Here is a 17829-nt window from a genome sequence, read left to right as displayed (position 1 = left end):
CTCCTTCTGTGGTCTTGTTTCAATAAATTGCAATGGGATTTTGATATCCAATCGTTAACTGAATTAAATTACAATATATCCATCGCACAGCATAAATGCTTTTGCTGGTCTTCCAAGTCGCACTGTCGTATTCCAAGTGTGTCTTTACTGCTCTGCACTGATGTGAATGCAAGCAATTGTCCCAAATAGGCGACATGCAACTGTAAACCAAGTTACAAAAATGTGTCTTGGATAATTTGGTGGAATAATTTGCATCTGAAAAGGAACACTGGTAAATCATGATTAACAGTAGGCCAGATTTCCTGCCACCCAGTTGCTTTTCCCAGATGTTTAATTACTCTCAGTTCATTACTTTGAAAACCATTATGTCAAAGTCACCACACTGTGAGTGACCACAATTCAATGAACAAGAGGAAACAGGCTTTCCGGAAAATAGCAACCAGCCATCTGCATGCAATACAGCTTTTTTTTTTTAAAGTGACTTCAGGATATATCCAATTTGCCATTTTTATTGAAAAAATGCAAACCTCAATTTTTTTTTCCAACTGGTGATATGAATATCATTAGTCTCTCCCACTCACAAATGTCCGAGATAAAGCTGCATAATGCCACACAACTTCCCAAAAGATTTATCTGGTGTCGTTTGAACAATAATTTTAATGGTACAAAACTAATGTCCACTCCCACAACGAAAAGAGATGAATCACACACTGCAAGGAATGAAAATGAAATGTTTTATTCGCAGTGACTTTCTACAAGTGAGATTTCTACAGACTGTACGTACCGTCTCAGATAGCCTTTCAGCACATCGACTCCTCAGCAATTCCTTTTCAAATAGCTGAGCTATCGCGCGGTGAACGAGCTCATATTGCTCCTGCAAAACAACAGACACTCCTTGATATCTGCATTCAAAAATTTACCATCGTCCACAAGACGAATGAATGCTTTTACAAAATATGATGGAAAGGTGATTTTACTGCACATGTATACAGAGAAAATGAGATTACCTTTAGATCTAGTTTTTAAATAGATGCACAAATATTAATAGCCATCACACATATTCATGACAATTCATGAGTACTGCATTGACAATTAACTTCTATAAATATTCTTAAATGTTTCATCAGCATGATCAAAAATAAACAAAACAGAATGAGAAGCAGCCATGTTTTCATGTGGAACCGTTTATAAATCTACAAAATGGCAAAATGTTTTTCCTGTCCTTTATTAGTTCAGGGCAGAGGAAAATCAACTTGGATTTATGAAAGCACAATCCTGTTTGACAAAACTCTTAGAATTTTATGAGGTTGTGATTATCAGAATAGGCAAGGACAACCAGTGAATGTGCTGCATTTGAACTTTCAGAAGGCCTTTGATAAGATGTCACACAAGATTAAACAAAATTACAGTGCAGTACAGACATAGGCAGAGAAATAACAGTTGAAGTTTGAAGTTGCAGGTTAACATGTTGCTCTTTGGGAGGTCAAATAAAGGGGAAAGTTAACAGCAATGTTACCAAGGGATATTTGGGTCCAACTTCATAACTTCCTGAAAGTGACAAAAGTTTTTAGAGTGGTGAAGGCAGCATATTGTATACTTGCCATCACAGGTCAGGTTATTGAGTATAACATTGCTGCTCTGTAGGAATTTGGTTAGGCCACATTTGGAGTACTGTCTGCAGTTCTGGTCTCCATTACAGGAAGGATGCGGAGGCAGTGGACAGAGTGCAGAAGGATGCTGTCTAGATTCGAGGGAATTGGCTTTAAGAAAAGGTTGGATTGTTTTCTCTGGAGCATCAGAGGCTGGAGGGGAAACCTGATGGGAGCATATAAAATTATGAAGCATAGATAAGGTAGACAATCAGAACCTCATTCTCAGGGTGCAAATGTCAAAGACGAGGGGAGCCAAGGTGAGATGGGCAAAGTTTAAAGGAGATGTACTGGGCAAGTTTAAGGATATTAAGGATATTTAAGGGATAAAAGGTGGAAAAAATAAGTATCACATTGACATACCTTTGTTTGGACTGCAGAATGCCTTTGTGTTCTCATTTCCTGTATCAAATTAAACACACTGAATTCTTCAGGTATTTTCTGAAAGAGAATGTACATTTTGCACAAATGAGAACCAAAATCAACATAATTAAAATCAATTGTTCTAATTTCACGTGCATTATTTCATTATGGACAGATAATTGATGCAATAAGGATTACAACAAACAAAATATGTGCTTCCCAATAGTAATTCAATCAATATCTTATACTAATAGTATACCTTAGTTTAGCATTTCAGTATAATATCCAAAAGCACCATAAAAAAAGAAAATATGATATGAAAAATCAAGAATTCATAATTTATTTTAACAGACCATTATTTTAAGTCCATTGACTTAATTACTTAACCTAGTTCTTTTCTTGCTGAGAAAGGTTTAAACAAGGTCCAAGCTTGGCCCTTCAACCAAAGCCCTTCTCTGGACAGCTATGACTATATTTGGACAAACATAATTATAAACAAATTAGAAAGAATGTATTCACTTCCTTCAAAGGGCGTCACGATGGCGTAGCGGTAAAGCTACTGCCTTGCAGCAGCAGAGACCCAGGTTTGATCCTGGCTACGGGTGCTTGTCTGTATGGAGTTTGTAAGTTTTCCCTGTGACCTGCATGGGTTTTCTCTGAGATCTTTGGTTTCCTCCCACACTCCAAAGGCATACAGGTTTTAATAGGTTAATTGGCTTGGTAATATTGTAAATTATCCCAAGGATAGTGTTAGAATGTGGGGATCGCTGGTCGGTGCAGACTCGGTGGGCTGAAGGGCCTGTTTCCACTCTGTATCTCTAAACTAAACAATGCTTTACGTAAACTTATTTGCATCCAGGTAAAGAGCAGCAAGTATCACAAGTACAAGAAGCTAACTTTTTTTCTCGTGTCACATAAAATATGCCTTCACCAGTCCAGATTAGCATTTTCTTAAATAATTAGGAAAGAACTGCTGATGCTGGTTTAAATCAAAGATGGAAACAAAATGCTGGAGCAACTCAACGGGACAGGCAGCATCTCTGGAGAGAAGGAATGGGTGACGTTTTGGATCGAGACCCTTTTTCAGACTGATGTCAGGAGAGTAGATGGTACAAAGATAAAATGTAGTTGGAAACAGTAAGACTGGGAGGAGAACTGGGAAGGGAATGGAGAGAGAGGGAAAGCAAGGGCTACTTGAAGTTAGAGAAGTTAACGTTCATACCAGTGGAGTGTAAGCTACCCAAGCAAAATATGAGGTGCTGTCCCTCCAATTTGCACTGGGCCTCACTCTGACAATGGAGCCCCAGGACAGAAAGGTCAGTGTGGGAATGGGAGGGGGTGTTAAAGTGTTGAGCAACTGGGAGATCAGGTAGATGTTCAGCGAAATGATCGCCGAGCCTACGCTTGGTCTCGCCGATATACAGGATATGTGTGTTAAGGACTTGACAGATAATCTGAATATTGCTAAAAAAATCGTCTATTTGCAACGAAGGGCAGTAATCAAAACTGTACGATCCAACCTCCTGGAGTTTTTACAGGAATCTTCAACATCCGACTGCTAAGATCCAACTTGCTTTAAAAGGAAACCCATAATATCAGTGCCAAGGGCAGCAAGGTGACATGCCTCAATGACTACCGACCTTTGGCAGTAATGTCTGTGGTATCCAAGTGTTTTGAGAGGTTGGTTATGACGCATATCAACTCCTGCCTTAGTAAGGACCTGGACACATGACACTTAGCCTATCACCACAACAGAATAACAGGGAATGCAATCATACTGGGTCTCCACACTGCACTGGACAACTTAGATAATTGGAAGAACAGCATTTCATATTTCACTTGGGCAGCTTACGGCCCAGTGATATGAAAATTGATTTCTCTAACTTCACGTAACCCCGGCATTCCATCTCTCCCCATCCAAGTTGCACTAGCTTCTCGTTTTCACCCAACATACAGCTAACAATGGCCTGAAGAAGGGTCAGTCTGAAGAAGGGTCTAGACCCGAAACGCGTCACCCATTCCCTCTCTCCTAGATGCTGCCTGACCTGCTGAGTTACTCCAGCATTTTGTGATGCTAACAATGGCCTGTTTCCTTTATCATTGTTACTTATTTTGCATCTTTCATTCATTGTCCTTTATTTCTTTACATCATCATCTATATCTATCGTTTTCCTTTCCCCCGACTAGTCTGAAGAAGGGTCTTGACCCGAAACGTCACTCATTCTATCTCTCCAGAGATGCTACCTGTCCCGCAGAGTTACTACAGTTGTTTCTGTCTATCTTAGACAATTAGAACACGTTCATGAGACTTATGTAGGAAAGAACTGCAGATGCTGGTTTAAATCAAAGGTAGACACAAAATGCTGATGCTGCCTGGCCCTCTGAGTTACTCCAGCATTTTGTGTCTACCACATGAGACTGTTGTTTATCAGCTTGGCGTTCAACACTATCATCCCCTCTAGACAACAAACTCAGGGAACTGGGTCAATATTCATCCCTATGTATGCGAGACCTCGTCTTCCTTGTTAGGAGACCACAATCAGTACGAATTGGCAACCACACTTTCATTTTGATTACCATCAACACTGGAGCACCTCAAGGATTTGTGCTCAGACCCCTTCTCAACTCTCTCTATATCCATAATTGTGTAGCCAGACACAGCTCTAAAGGCCTGAGATGAATAATGGGTAACAATGAGGAAGATAGATAATCTGATTGAATGCTGCCAGAACAATAATCTCTCAAGATTGGCAAGAACAAGAAGTTAGTTGTTGATATCAGGAAGAGAAGGAAAGGGTCCATGAACCCTTCATCGTCGACAAGATGGCAGTGGAAGAGTCAACCGTTTCAAGTTCCTGGACGTTAATATCTCGGAAGATGTGTCTTGGGCCCAGCACATTGATGCAATCACAACAAAAGCTCATCAATGCCTCTATCCAAAAATCTGCCCATCAGAAACTTCCTCATCTGAGGTTATTTGTTGCCACCCAAAGTTGACTTGCCTTTCTTCGCTTCCAGTTTTTTCCCCCACTCTCCCTATTACAGTCTAAAGGGCCCTGACCTGAAACTCACTTATCCATTTTCTTCAGAGATGCTGCCTGACCCACTGAGTTACTCCAGCATATTGTGCCTTTCATCAATACCTCTACTTCCTTCGAAGATTGAGATTTGATATGTTGCCTAATACTTTATCGAACATCTGTAGGTGTATGGAGAAAGCATACTGATTTGTTGGATCATGGCTTGATTCGGTAACTCAAGCACCTAGAACCGAATGAGGCTGCAGAAAGTGATACATTTGCCTGGTCACCAAAGACCCACACTACCCCAGGCATGCTCTCATCTCACTACTACCAGCATGAAGGTGGTATAGGATCCTGAAAACAATGACTTCTAGTTTCAAGAACAGCTTCTTCTCAGCAACCATCAGGCTCTTGAAGACATCACAACACTAACCATAACCATACCTCAACAACTATAATCTACTGTGGACTTAGTTTTGGTTGCATTACAGACTTTGGTTTTGCACTATCTGGTCACTTAGTAAAACTGATGATTAATTTATTGCATTGTTGGATTATCGTATATTTATTTATGCATTATTGCATTAATGGGTTTGTAAAGGTGCAGCAGGTAAGATATCCATTGATCTGTTGCCAGTAACTATGATCATTAAACACACTTGACTCATGAATTAGTTTCCCACCGTTAAGGAGAAATTAGCAGAAGAGATGACTCACCCCAGCTTTGAGTAAATTCCAGGTATAATCAATTGCACATATGGCTCCAGTTCTTCCACATCCAGCACTGTGGGAGAACACAGAATTCCAGGAAATGACTCATTACAGTCATCCTTCATAAAACATAGTGACAACTTCCATCACTATTTGCATCATCTCCATTACCAATTTACAGGAACTTGCATTGATTTTAAGCAATTAAGCTTAAAACTTTGCTTCCCAGCAAGTTAATAATTATATTGTTAAAGTTTAATTTATTAGGTAGCACAGATAAATGTTAAGCTTACAGATCACATACATCCTGGGTTCAACCTCAATGCAAACTCATGCTTTATAAGAATGTAACCCTGCACAATGAGTGTTAAAAATCAAAATTTTCCCACAAAAATTGTATAATTTGGTATGACAAAGCAATTTCCTTCTGACGACGCAATATTAATTAATGCATTACAAAAAGGACAGAAAACATTTTGACTGTCAGCTCTTCCACAGCTTTTGACAAAATTGATCAAACACGTTTTATTTTTAATATTTGTCTTTTGTCATCCGAGTCCATGAGATAACTTTATTTGGTTCCACTTGCTACCTCTAGCAAGGGGATGGGGGAGGTGGAAAGAGGAGGAGCATGCTGGTGTTCTGCGTTCAAATTGCCTAGTCTCAATAATCAACAAATAACATGCTTTTCTGCTATTTACTGCCACTCAGCTGAATATTAAGAGCACCAAAGGTAACAAGTATCAAAGACAACAGTACCATATTCGACCTTTTACCCCTGTATCATTTCTGATGGGTTAGGCAAGAAACAAAGATGAATTTTCCTCTATACCTGCAATGGATGCAAATAGGTACACCTTCATGCTCTTGATATTCTCGCATCAAACTGATCATGTCCAAAATTGAATCAAATGAAGAAGGAACATCATGATCCGGCCAGTTCACATAATGAAACTGATAGATTCTACGAGATTCCTATTGAAGAAATACAGGGTTTAATTTACTATAATTCACCAAAAGCTATTAATACACCAGTTTATCCAATAAAAGTAAAATATTAGTTATATATTGTTCAACCTTATTTGAAACATTCTCACTGGCTACTGCGTGCAAACCGAGTATGCAGGTACAGCAGGCAGTGAAGAAAGCTAATGGCATATTGGCCTTCATGACAAGAAGAGTTGAGTAAAGGAGCAAAAAGGTCCTTCTGCAGTTGTACAGGGCCCTAGTGAGACTGCACCGGGAGTACTGTGTGCAGTTTTGGTCTCCAAATTTGAGGAAGGACATTCTTGTTATTGAGGGAGTGTAGCGTAGGTTCACGAGGTTAATTCCCGGAATGGCGGGACTGTCATATGTTGAAAGACTGGAGCGACTGGGCTTGTGTACACTGGAATTTAGAAGGATGAGAGGGTATCTTATTGAAACATATAAGATTATTAAGGGATTGGACACGCTAGAGGCATGAAAAATGTTCCCAATGTTGGGGGAGTCTAGAACCAGGGGCCACAGTTTAAGAATAAGGGGTAGGCCATTTAGAACGGAGATGAGGAAAAACCTTTTCACTCAGAGAGTTGTAAAACTGTGGAATTCTCTGCTTCAGAAGGCAGTGGAGGGCAATTCTTTGGATGCTTTAAAGAGAGACTTAGATAGAGCTCTTAATGATAGAGGAGTCAGGGGGTATGGGGAGAGGGCAGGAATGGGGTACTGATTGTAGATGATCAGCCAAGATCACATTGAATGGCGGTGCTGGCTTGAGGGGTCGAATGGCCTATCCTGCACCTATCGTCTATTCTCTATTGTCTGTTTAATGGCACAATAAGAACAAGAGAGCATATATTATTTTTTAAAGGATTCTCTTTAAGCAATGCAATTTGATGAGAAATAAACAGGGGATTGACAAAATAAATCTAGGTCAAGTAATGAATCTAGATCAAGAAAATAAGGGAAGATTGGATTGAGTGACTCTGAGAAAAAGCTAATGCAGCAGTTTCATGAAACATGGGTTTTTGGACAAGGCCACAACAGAGTGGAGCAAACTGCTTGGACACGTGCAAATTCGGAGGGCATCTCCTCCTTAACAATTACAATATAAAACTTGCATTTTGACAAAAAAATAACCACCTAATTGCTATTAAGGGAGTAATGTATTTTCAAAAAGCAGTGCCTAGCCTGTCAATACTTAATCAATCCTAAATTAAAGTTCGGGTCCCTTTACCAGTATCAAGACAGAGAGGTGTAGGGATCATAAACTGCACAAAAAATATACCCAAAAGCATATTTTTGTACATGTTATTTGCTATCTCATTACGCTGAGGTTTGCAGGAATGGTAATGTTTTGTTGTAGATAAAGTAAAATAGTGAATGGCACTGATGTAAAAAGATCGATACAGCAAATTGAAACCCATGCATTCATCACTAGAAATTACGTTTAAAAGCAAACAGAGATCTGAGTTAGAAAATATTTTCAACCAAAGAAGTAATGTTTTCAAATATTGATCACAAAAGCAATCAAAAACCCAGAGAGACATAAACAATCGCATAAGAAATGGTCATATTGGTAGTTGGTGAATATATCTGACATCAAATGGCTCCTTTGCTGAAAAGGTAGATTATTGCTGCAAAATTTTCAATGCTATTCCAGTGTCCAGGGCCAACGGTTTGCATGAAGCAATTGAATGTGATAGCAGTTACTACGGTATTGGTTAATGGACACAAAAAGCTGGAGTATATCAGCAGTTTAGACAGGACCTCGAGAGAAAAGGAATAGTTGACGTTTCGGGTCGAGACCCTTCTTCAGACCGAGAGTAAGGGGAAAGGGAAACGAGAGATATAGACAGTGATATAAAGAGATATAGAACAAATGAATGAAAGATATGCAAAAATAACAATGATAAAGGAAACAGGGCATTGTTAGCTACGGACCAGATGAAAACGAGTTACAGACAATGAAACTCACCAGGAGGACAGTGAAACTAGTACAATGACAAAGGTGGGGGAGGGACAGAGAGAGAGGGCATGCAAGGGTTACTTGAAGTTGGAGAAATCAATATTCATACCACTGGGTTGTAAGCTGCCCAAGCGAAATAAGAGGTGCTGTTAATGGGGATGGACAATAAATACAGACTTTGCCAGTGGTGTGCCGGTACAGTGAATGAGTTTGCCATCCACAAATTCAAGAAATGGGTGAACTTTGAACTACACTATCATACGGTTTAAAGTAAACTTATTTCACTACTCCAAAGATTTAACTTCTTCAAAGTTTCTGGATACTTCAATTATTCTTCATCAAATGTAAATGTAGTAAACATCAAATTTCAAAAGGACAAGTTATATGAGGAAAGTAGATTCCCTGCTGATAATGGACCAATACTCACATTCTGAAATTCCACTAATAGAGTCCTTATGAAATAGTCATTCCTTGCCTGTTCCTCCTCCTGGAAGGGCATAAAAAAAAATTTAAAAAATTAGTGACACTAAATTGATATATAGGATCTGGCTGTGCAATTGCAAAAAATCATTAAGTAGCATTAAACAAAGGAAATAATACATGATGTCTTGACATAGAATGCTGTTGTCATTTTTACACATAACTGTTAATTTTTTGAGTTACGGAATGTTATAGTCTCATTCTCAATTCTTGGTTTACAACAACAATGGCTTTGATATGAGACACTAGGTTACCTGAATTAGAAAAATATCAAGTCCAATACATTCACCAAAAAGCATTGCAATGTTTAAGAGTATATATACCATCTCTCCTGGAAAATTTAGCAAATCATTTGAAAATTCAGATAGCTGCATTGTCAGTAATCCAAAATTTTTACTTTCATTGACAACATATGGATGTTTATTTTTAAAGTCTACGTTTCTCTCTACAAAATCTTTTTGGATAGTTAACCGTTAAAATTCTGCTATAACCTAAACATGCATAAAACAAGAACAACAAACATCTTGATGGATACGGCTGTTAGCTACTGGCCTACTGTTTGTTTTTAAATCAGATATTTAAGGAGGAATTTTCAGCCTTTCAGTAGCTTAAATCTGCTAATGACAGTCATTACAAACAAAAAGCTGGAGTAACTCAGCAGGTCAGGAATAGGTGACGTTTCAGGTCGAGACCCTTCTTCTGACTGAGAGTCAGGGGAAAGGGAAACGAGAGATATAGGCGATGAGAAAGAACAAATGAATAAAAGATATGCAAAAAAAGTAAAACGTGGTCTATCTTAGGTTTAAACCAGCATCTGCAGTTTCTTCCTAGTTATTACAAACAATCTAGTTTCCCACCTTTGAATCCATTGGGCAACTGCTGGCTGTGATCTCCGATACGATATGCCTAAACGACTGACATGTGTTGTCACTTTCAATGGCCAATTAAGTTCACAAGCAGAATATTATCCTGCAGACTAAGAACTACTTCAAATTTCTCTTTAACAATTTCCTGCAACCTTCATCAAATATGCTTTCCCATCTTTTGATATTAAAGATAGGATGAAAGTGAATATAATTTACCCAAAGTAAATTACACTAATTTAGCAAAGACCATTAAAAGGGAAAATGTGAAGATGAAAAATTGGAAACGGTGCACTTGGAGTAGAAACACCATCACAAACCAGTTGAACAAAATGTTATTTCTTGACTATGATTTTTATATCCTGTAATTTTTTTTGCTTAATGAATAATCTCTCGGAAATTAGGTGACTGTGGTAAGGTCACAGTTAATGTACATCCCTGTTGAATAAGTCACCGGCTTCTTGACTTAAGATAGCACTGTTGCAATTCTTTCGTTTTTGATTACAAATCTTGGAATTCTTACAATGAGTTGCTCTGCTGATTCACAGGGAAGTAATAAGCAACTATGTCATTTGAGATTGGAATCACTTGTGAAGTAGATAGCCAGCATTATTCCTTAAAGGAATCAGTGAACCAATTGTGAATTTCATAGAATGGCATCTTTCATCAATGTTCCCCTCCCCCTTCCAATTGTCAGTTCACAAGTTACGATTTCCATTGCATAGGTTTGTATATTGGGATTTGAACTTCAATTCTGGTTGCAGTTAAGAAATGCTTCCTACATACATACTACTGTTGCACGATTTGCACACAAAATTTTGTCTAACCACAATTTTTTTTTTAATAACTATTTAACTAAAGCCTGAACAAAGTTAAATGCAACTGTCCTTATTAGTTTCAAAGTAGTAGAGCACAGAACTGGACCCTTCCGCGCATTTTTCTAAGCTGTATGCTGTGATTATTTTGCGGGTTACATCGCCATCCCACTACTGTTTTAACTGTGCTTACGTAGACAGTTAAAAGAAGCCAAAACATTTTTTGATCCAAACCACTATGGTGCAGAGATTCATTGAGATCAAATTATCACTCATCATTATTTCTGTTAATGAACCACTTCCTGTTACTCAAGATATATATTAATGGTTTTGAAACTTAAGATAACAAACCCAATTTGTTTAATCTCTATGGGGCAATGTATTGTGTGCAGCTGAATTGCCTCAATCTGACAATTAGCCCCATCCACTGATTAATTTCTATTCCATGCCTACACCATAACTCCATGGTAAAACAACCATCATCCATCATGATGATAGGGCAACAATCTTATGTCTGCTCTGTACATTATGGATGTGAAACACAAGAAAAAGAGGTTATGTGCTCACTATAGATCCTCGATCTCGGCTTTTTCACGATTATCATCTTTTGATAAACTATTTAAGGAAAGATAAATGGGAAAGTAAATTCTGACAAAGATGGAATCTGTAGTGAGGTTTAGATGAATGGACAAAAAATGGCAGATGGAGCAAAATGTCAGGAAATCTACACCAGTCTAGAAAAGTTAAATATCAGATCACTAAAAACAATGATTCTCCATTATTTAAAATTATTAATCTTGAAAAAAAACAGTAAAATCTCGTCTGAAAAAGATTTCACGCGTCCCATTAGTAAATCTATTATCATTTACCCGTTGCCACCCCCCACCCAAGCACTGACTTCAAGTACAGTAAAACACTCACACAAGTAATCTGAAATTCTCCAAGATGAAGAGCACCATCCCCATGTGGTGGCCAGTAACGCTCACATTTTTTCTGTTGACCAGGAAAGCTAAAATTATTAATATACACTTTTAATTTAAATTGACTTACTGTCTCAAATGAAAATTGGATACAGGAACTTACCCTCCCCATTTCAAACTCGCGGCAAGCCATAATAATTATCTGGAAATAGAAAATAGTAGAATGTCTGATAATTTGTTCAGCAGAAAGCCCAACAGAAAGTTACAACATGGAATGGCTGAATAGCCTCCTATTTGCTGACATTTATGCAACTTCATCCTACCTTCCAGTTTGCTTTACAGCTGTTTTAATTTAAATAAGGCTTTATGGTTATTAATTCCACAGCCAACTAAATACAATAGACAATAGACAATAGACAATAGACAATAGGTGCAGGAGTAGGCCATTCAGCCCTTCGAGCCAGCACCGCCATTCAATGCGATCATGGCTGATCACTATCAATCAGTACCCCGTTCCTGCTTTCTCCCCATACCCCCTCACTCCGCTATCCTTAAGAGCTCTATCCAGCTCTCTCTTGAAAGCATCCAACGAACTGGCCTCCACTGCCTTCTGAGGCAGAGAATTCCACACCTTCACCACCCTCTGACTGAAAAAGTTCTTCCTCATCTCCGTTCTAAATGGCCTACCCCTTATTCTCAAACTGTGGCCCCTTGTTCTGGACTCCCCCAACATTGGGAACATGTTATCTGCCTCTAATGTGTCCAATCCCCTAATTATCTTATATGTTTCAATAAGATCCCCCCTCATCCTTCTAAATTCCAGTGTATACAAGCCCAATCGCTCCAGCCTTTCAACATACGACAGTCCCGCCATTCCGGGAATTAATCTAGTGAACCTACGCTGCACGCCCTCCATAGCAAGAATATCCTTCCTCAAATTTGGAGACCAAAACTGCACACAGTACTCCAGGTGCGGTCTCACCAGGGCCCGGTACAACTGTAGAAGGACCTCTTTGCTCCTATACTCAACTCCTCTTGTTACGAAGGCCAACATTCCATTGGCTTTCTTCACTGCCTGCTGAACCTGCATGCTTCCTTTCATTGACTGGTGGGATTTTGTTTTAAACACTTCTAATATTTATTTTATTCCCAAGTTATTTATCACCCTTAAAGAACAGTGGTCCTTTCTAAAGATCTCCAGTGGTTGAATGTTAACAGTGATTTGACAAAGGGAGTAGTTGATGGAGATTGAAAAGTAAACCTGGGAGAAGTGCAGAAAACAGCCCTTTGGAATGGTGGGATGCTGGAAGGGAAGGTGATGCATCTGTTAGTGGGTGTTACAGAGAACGATCTAAGAGAAGGAACTTATCTATTTGTATGTGTGCAAATACAAGTAGATGAATATGGAGGCTGGAGTGGAAGGTTAGAGCACAGAAGTGTAGTTAATAGAAGAGCATGGTTAATAGCCCTGTCAACTATGGTAGTGGGGAAATCATAGTTAAGAAAAAAGACAAACATTTCAAAAGGCACTGGTGTGTAAAGTCCCATCAGAATCGATGAAACAAAGCGAGAGAAACTGGGAGAAAGGAATAGAATTGTCACAGAAAGCCAAGTTGGAGGAGGTACATTCAGTATAATGGTGGGTGTGGGGTTGTATTAAATGCATATACATTTTAAAACTGTTTCAAAGCATAACAACGAAGGTACGAGTTCAGACAATCAAAAATTGAGACTACTTACTCCAACTTTATATTCCCAGATCATTCTCCAAAAGTCAAGAACAGAATTTGCTAGTGGACCTTGTGTTGCAATATAGGATTTTGGCCCATAAACTCCCTAGAAATATAATAAGAATACATATAAATCAAATTAAAAACCCAACAAAGCACTTCAGTTTCCAAACCATTAAGATAACAATTCTAAATAAATGGTTATTATCCAACAGAATCAGTTATTCCATACAATTACAAAGTGCTCAGCAAGTGGTCAAACTGCGAATAGGAAAGACGCAATTAAGATGGATAGAGTGCAAAGGCTCAAGCCTGAACTATAGGGAGATTGGGCAAGCTAGGACTTTATTGCTTGGAGCACAGGAGGCTGAGGGGTGATCTAATAGAGGTGTATAAAATCATAAGGGGAATACATAGGTGAATGCAGTCCTTTTCCCAGGATAGGGGAATCAATAACTAAAGACCATAGGTTTAAGCGTAGCGTGGAAAGATTCAATAGGAATCCGAGCGGCAAATCTTTCATACCGATATTGGTGAGTAGAAGCAGGTACAAAAACAACCTTGGGACAGGTACATGGATAGGAACGTTTTAGAGAGATATAGGCCAAATACAGGTAAATAGGACAGGTTTTAATTAGGTATCTTGGTCAGCAAGGACAGGTTGGGCTGCAGGGCCTGCTTCCCTGCTCTATAACTATGACTAAATCTAATCTGAATCAAAGCAATGGAATTTTATTTGTTAAATCTATTTTAAAAATACATTGTGAATTATTTGAAACAGAATTAATTAAAAATAGATTGGGTAGATGCACAGAGTCTCTTGCCTGGAGTAGGTGAATCGAGGACCAGAGGACATAGTTTTAAGGTGAAGGAGAAAAGATTTAATGGGAATCTGAGGAGTAACCTTTTTCACACATAGGATGGTGGGTGTATGGAACAAGTGGAGGTAGTTAAAACTGGGACTATACTAATTTTTAACAAACCGTTAGACAGGTACACGGATGGGACAGGTTTGGAGCGATATGACCAAAAAATATATAGAAAATTACTGCAACAAAGGAGGATGCTAGGACCTACAAGAAAAAACACATGAGACTTTGACCCTGAAGGATAACTGCATTACTATGAATAGTCCTCCCTGAGTAAACTCACAAACAAAATATCACAATTCCCCTTTAGCACGACCAAATCTTCTGAGAGAACCACATAAAGTCAAATATAAATTCACAATGTTGTTGTTAATTTATACCACAACAGAAACAAGGTTTGCTAGAATGACTATTGACTCTTATTACCACAGAAAATGAAAAATCATGCTTTTAACACAAACCATAAATAAGTACCTGATAAAAAAAACATAGGCTTTCCCAATTTTACATCTATCAAACCTTAAACTTTATAAAGTACTAAAAATTGCTCTGTGGAATATCAAATATTACCTTAATAAAATTAGCATTAATATAATCTGAATCCTCTTCTGTAAGTTTCAATGCAAGTTTCACCCTACTGTGGTCAACTGTGGTGTGAAGAAGAGGAAAGACATTTTACAAATATAAAGGCAGATTACATACTACTCAAAGTCAATTTAATATAAACCAGCAGTTCTTCATATTGAACCACAATGCATTTTACTGGCTAGAATAGAATAATAAGATATCAGAAATGATAATGACACCACTTAGCACAGAGGCATGAGGCAGGAGCTGGCCAAAATTGACTGGAAGGAGGCCCTAGCGGGGAAGACGGTAGAACAGCAATGGTAGGTATTCCTGGGAATAATGCAGAGGTTGCAGGATCAATTTATCCCAAAGAGGCGGAAAGACTCTAAGGGGAGTAAGAGACACCTGTGGTTGACAAGGGAAGTCAAGGACAGCATAAAAATTAAGGAGAGGAAGTATAACATAGCAAAGAAGAGTGGGAAGACAGAGGATTGGGACTCTTTTAAAGAGCAACAAAAATTAACTAAAAAGGCAATACGGGGAGAAAAGATGAGGTACGAGGGTAAACTAGCCAATAATATAAAGGAGGATAGCAAAAGTTTTTTTAGGTACGTGAAGAGGAAAAAAATAATCAAGGCAAATGTGGGTCCCTTGAAGACAGAAGCGGGGGAATTTATTATGGGGAACAAAGAAATGGCAGACGAGTTAAACCGTTACTTTGGATCTGTCTTCACTGAGGAAGATACACACAATCTCCCAAATGTTCTAGGGGCCGGAGAACCTAGGGTGATGGAGGAACTGAAGGAAATCTACATTAGGCAGGAAATGGTTTTGGGTAGACTGATGGGACTGAAAGCTGATAAATCCCCAGGGCCTGATGGTCTGCATCCCAGGGTACTTAAGGAGGTGGCTCTAGAAATAGTGGAAGCATTGGAGATCATTTTTCAATGTTCTATAGATTCAGGATCAGTTCCTGTGGATTGGAGGATAGCAAATGTTATCCCACTTTTTAAGAAAGGAGGGAGAGAGAAAACGGGTAATTATAGACCAGTTAGTCTGACATCAGTGGTGGGGAAGATGCTGGAGTCAATTATAAAAGACGAAATTGCTGAGCATTTGGATAGCAGTAACAGGATCATTCCGAGTCAGCATGGATTTACGAAGGGGAAATCATGCTTGACAAATCTACTGGAATTTTTTGAGGATGTAACTAGGAAAATTGACAGGGGAGAGTCAGTGGATGTGGTGTACCTCGACTTTCAGAAAGCCTTCGACAAGGTCCCACATAGGAGATTAGTGGGCAAAATTAGAGCACATGGTATTGGGGGTAGGGTACTGACATGGATAGAAAATTGGTTGACAGACAGAAAGCAAAGAGTGGGGATAAATGGGTCCCTTTCGGAATGGCAGGCAATGACCAGTGGGGTACCGCAAGGTTTGGTGCTGGGACCCCAGCTATTTACGATATACATTAATGACTTAGATGAAGTGATTAAAAGTACCATTAGCAAATTTGCAGATGATACTAAGCTGGGGGGTAGTGTGAATTGTGAGGAAGATGCAATAAGGCTGCAGGGTGACTTCGACAGGTTGTGTACATGGCAGATGCAGTTTAATGTAGATAAGTGTGAGGTTATTCACTTTGGAAGTAAGAATAGAAAGGCAGATTATTATCTGAATGGTGTCAAGTTAGGAAGAGGGGATGTTCAACGAGATCTGGGTGTCCTAGTGCATCAGTCACTGAAAGGAAGCATGCAGGTACAGCAGGCAGTGAAGAAAGCCAATGGAATGTTGGCCTTCATAACAAGAGGAGTTGAGTATAGGAGCAAAGAGGTCCTTCTACAGTTGTACCGGGCCCTGGTGAGACCGCACCTGGAGTACTGTGTGCAGTTTTGGTCTCCAAATTTGAGGAAGGATATTCTTGCTATTGAGGGCGTGCAGCGTAGGTTCACTAGGTTAATTCCCGGAATGGCGGGACTGTCGTATGTTGAAAGGCTGGAGCAATTAGGCTTGTATACACTGGAATTTAGAAGGATGAGGGGGGATCTTATTGAAACATATAAGATAATTAGGGGATTGGACACATTAGAGGCAGGAAACATGTTCCCAATGTTGGGGGAGTCCAGAATAAGGGGCCACAGTTTAAGAATAAGGGGTAGGCCATTTAGAACAGAGATGAGGAAGAACTTTTTCAGTCAGAGTGGTGAAGGTGTGGAATTCTCTGCCTCAGAAGGCAGTGGAGGCCAGTTTGTTGGATGCTTTCAAGAGAGAGCTGGATAGAGCTCTTAAGGATAGCGGAGTGAGGCGGTATGGGGAGAAGGCAGGAACGGGGTACTGATTGAGAGTGATCAGCCATGATCGCATTGAATGGCTCAAAGGGCTGAATGGCCTACTCCTGCACCTATTGTCTATTGTCTATTAGCACTAAAATAGAAATATCAAAGACTCTTGAAATGTAATCAGATTACTACTGCAATAAGCAGATATAATGCAATATTTTCAACAGTTAATGGAAACACAGGTTAAAGTAACTTGGGAAGATTCTAACATCTCAACTACAAAACTTGTATAATATTCACCAACTGCAATAAATTACTGATGAAAATATGAAGTAAAACTGCAGTTATTTCCTAAATATATGTTGACTCCTTTCAAACCGCTGAATTTGTAAGTTCTAGTTGTACCAAGATTTTTAGTCAGAAATCAATCTATTGCGCCATGGAACCAATTAGCAGTAATTCAATTCAAAAGTTCCTATTCTCTGCTCGAGCGCGCACAGACATACTTTATGGAATGTACAGAATTTACAGGGCTCCTGGCAACGTTCTCGTAAATCTTTACACTTCTTTCAGCTTCATGATGTCTTTTATGCAGCTGGGTAACTAAAAC

At 39.0% G+C, this 17829-nt stretch overlaps 1 protein-coding gene across 3 annotated transcripts in view; it reads right to left on the bottom strand.

The window, feature by feature from the left end:
* Positions 1-17829, bottom strand: part of LOC144604897 (tyrosine-protein phosphatase non-receptor type 12-like) — a 75433-nt gene that overhangs the window by 33731 nt on the left and 23873 nt on the right. For all 3 annotated transcript variants that reach the window (XM_078419720.1, XM_078419722.1, XM_078419721.1), the window contains exons 3-11: positions 14941-15017; positions 13512-13607; positions 11935-11973; positions 11773-11844; positions 9121-9180; positions 6579-6721; positions 5753-5819; positions 2013-2090; positions 785-874 (exon numbers count right to left, since the gene is read on the bottom strand). In XM_078419720.1, coding sequence (XP_078275846.1) covers positions 785-874; positions 2013-2090; positions 5753-5819; positions 6579-6721; positions 9121-9180; positions 11773-11844; positions 11935-11973; positions 13512-13607; positions 14941-15017 — 722 coding nt within the window. The remainder of the gene's footprint in view (positions 1-784; positions 875-2012; positions 2091-5752; positions 5820-6578; positions 6722-9120; positions 9181-11772; positions 11845-11934; positions 11974-13511; positions 13608-14940; positions 15018-17829) is intronic.

Source organism: Rhinoraja longicauda, chromosome 23, assembly GCF_053455715.1.
Source record: "Rhinoraja longicauda isolate Sanriku21f chromosome 23, sRhiLon1.1, whole genome shotgun sequence".
Classification (NCBI taxonomy): domain Eukaryota; kingdom Metazoa; phylum Chordata; class Chondrichthyes; order Rajiformes; family Arhynchobatidae; genus Rhinoraja; species Rhinoraja longicauda.
Note: the sequence above shows the minus strand (reverse complement) of the source record. Positions and strands in the feature narration are given on the sequence as shown.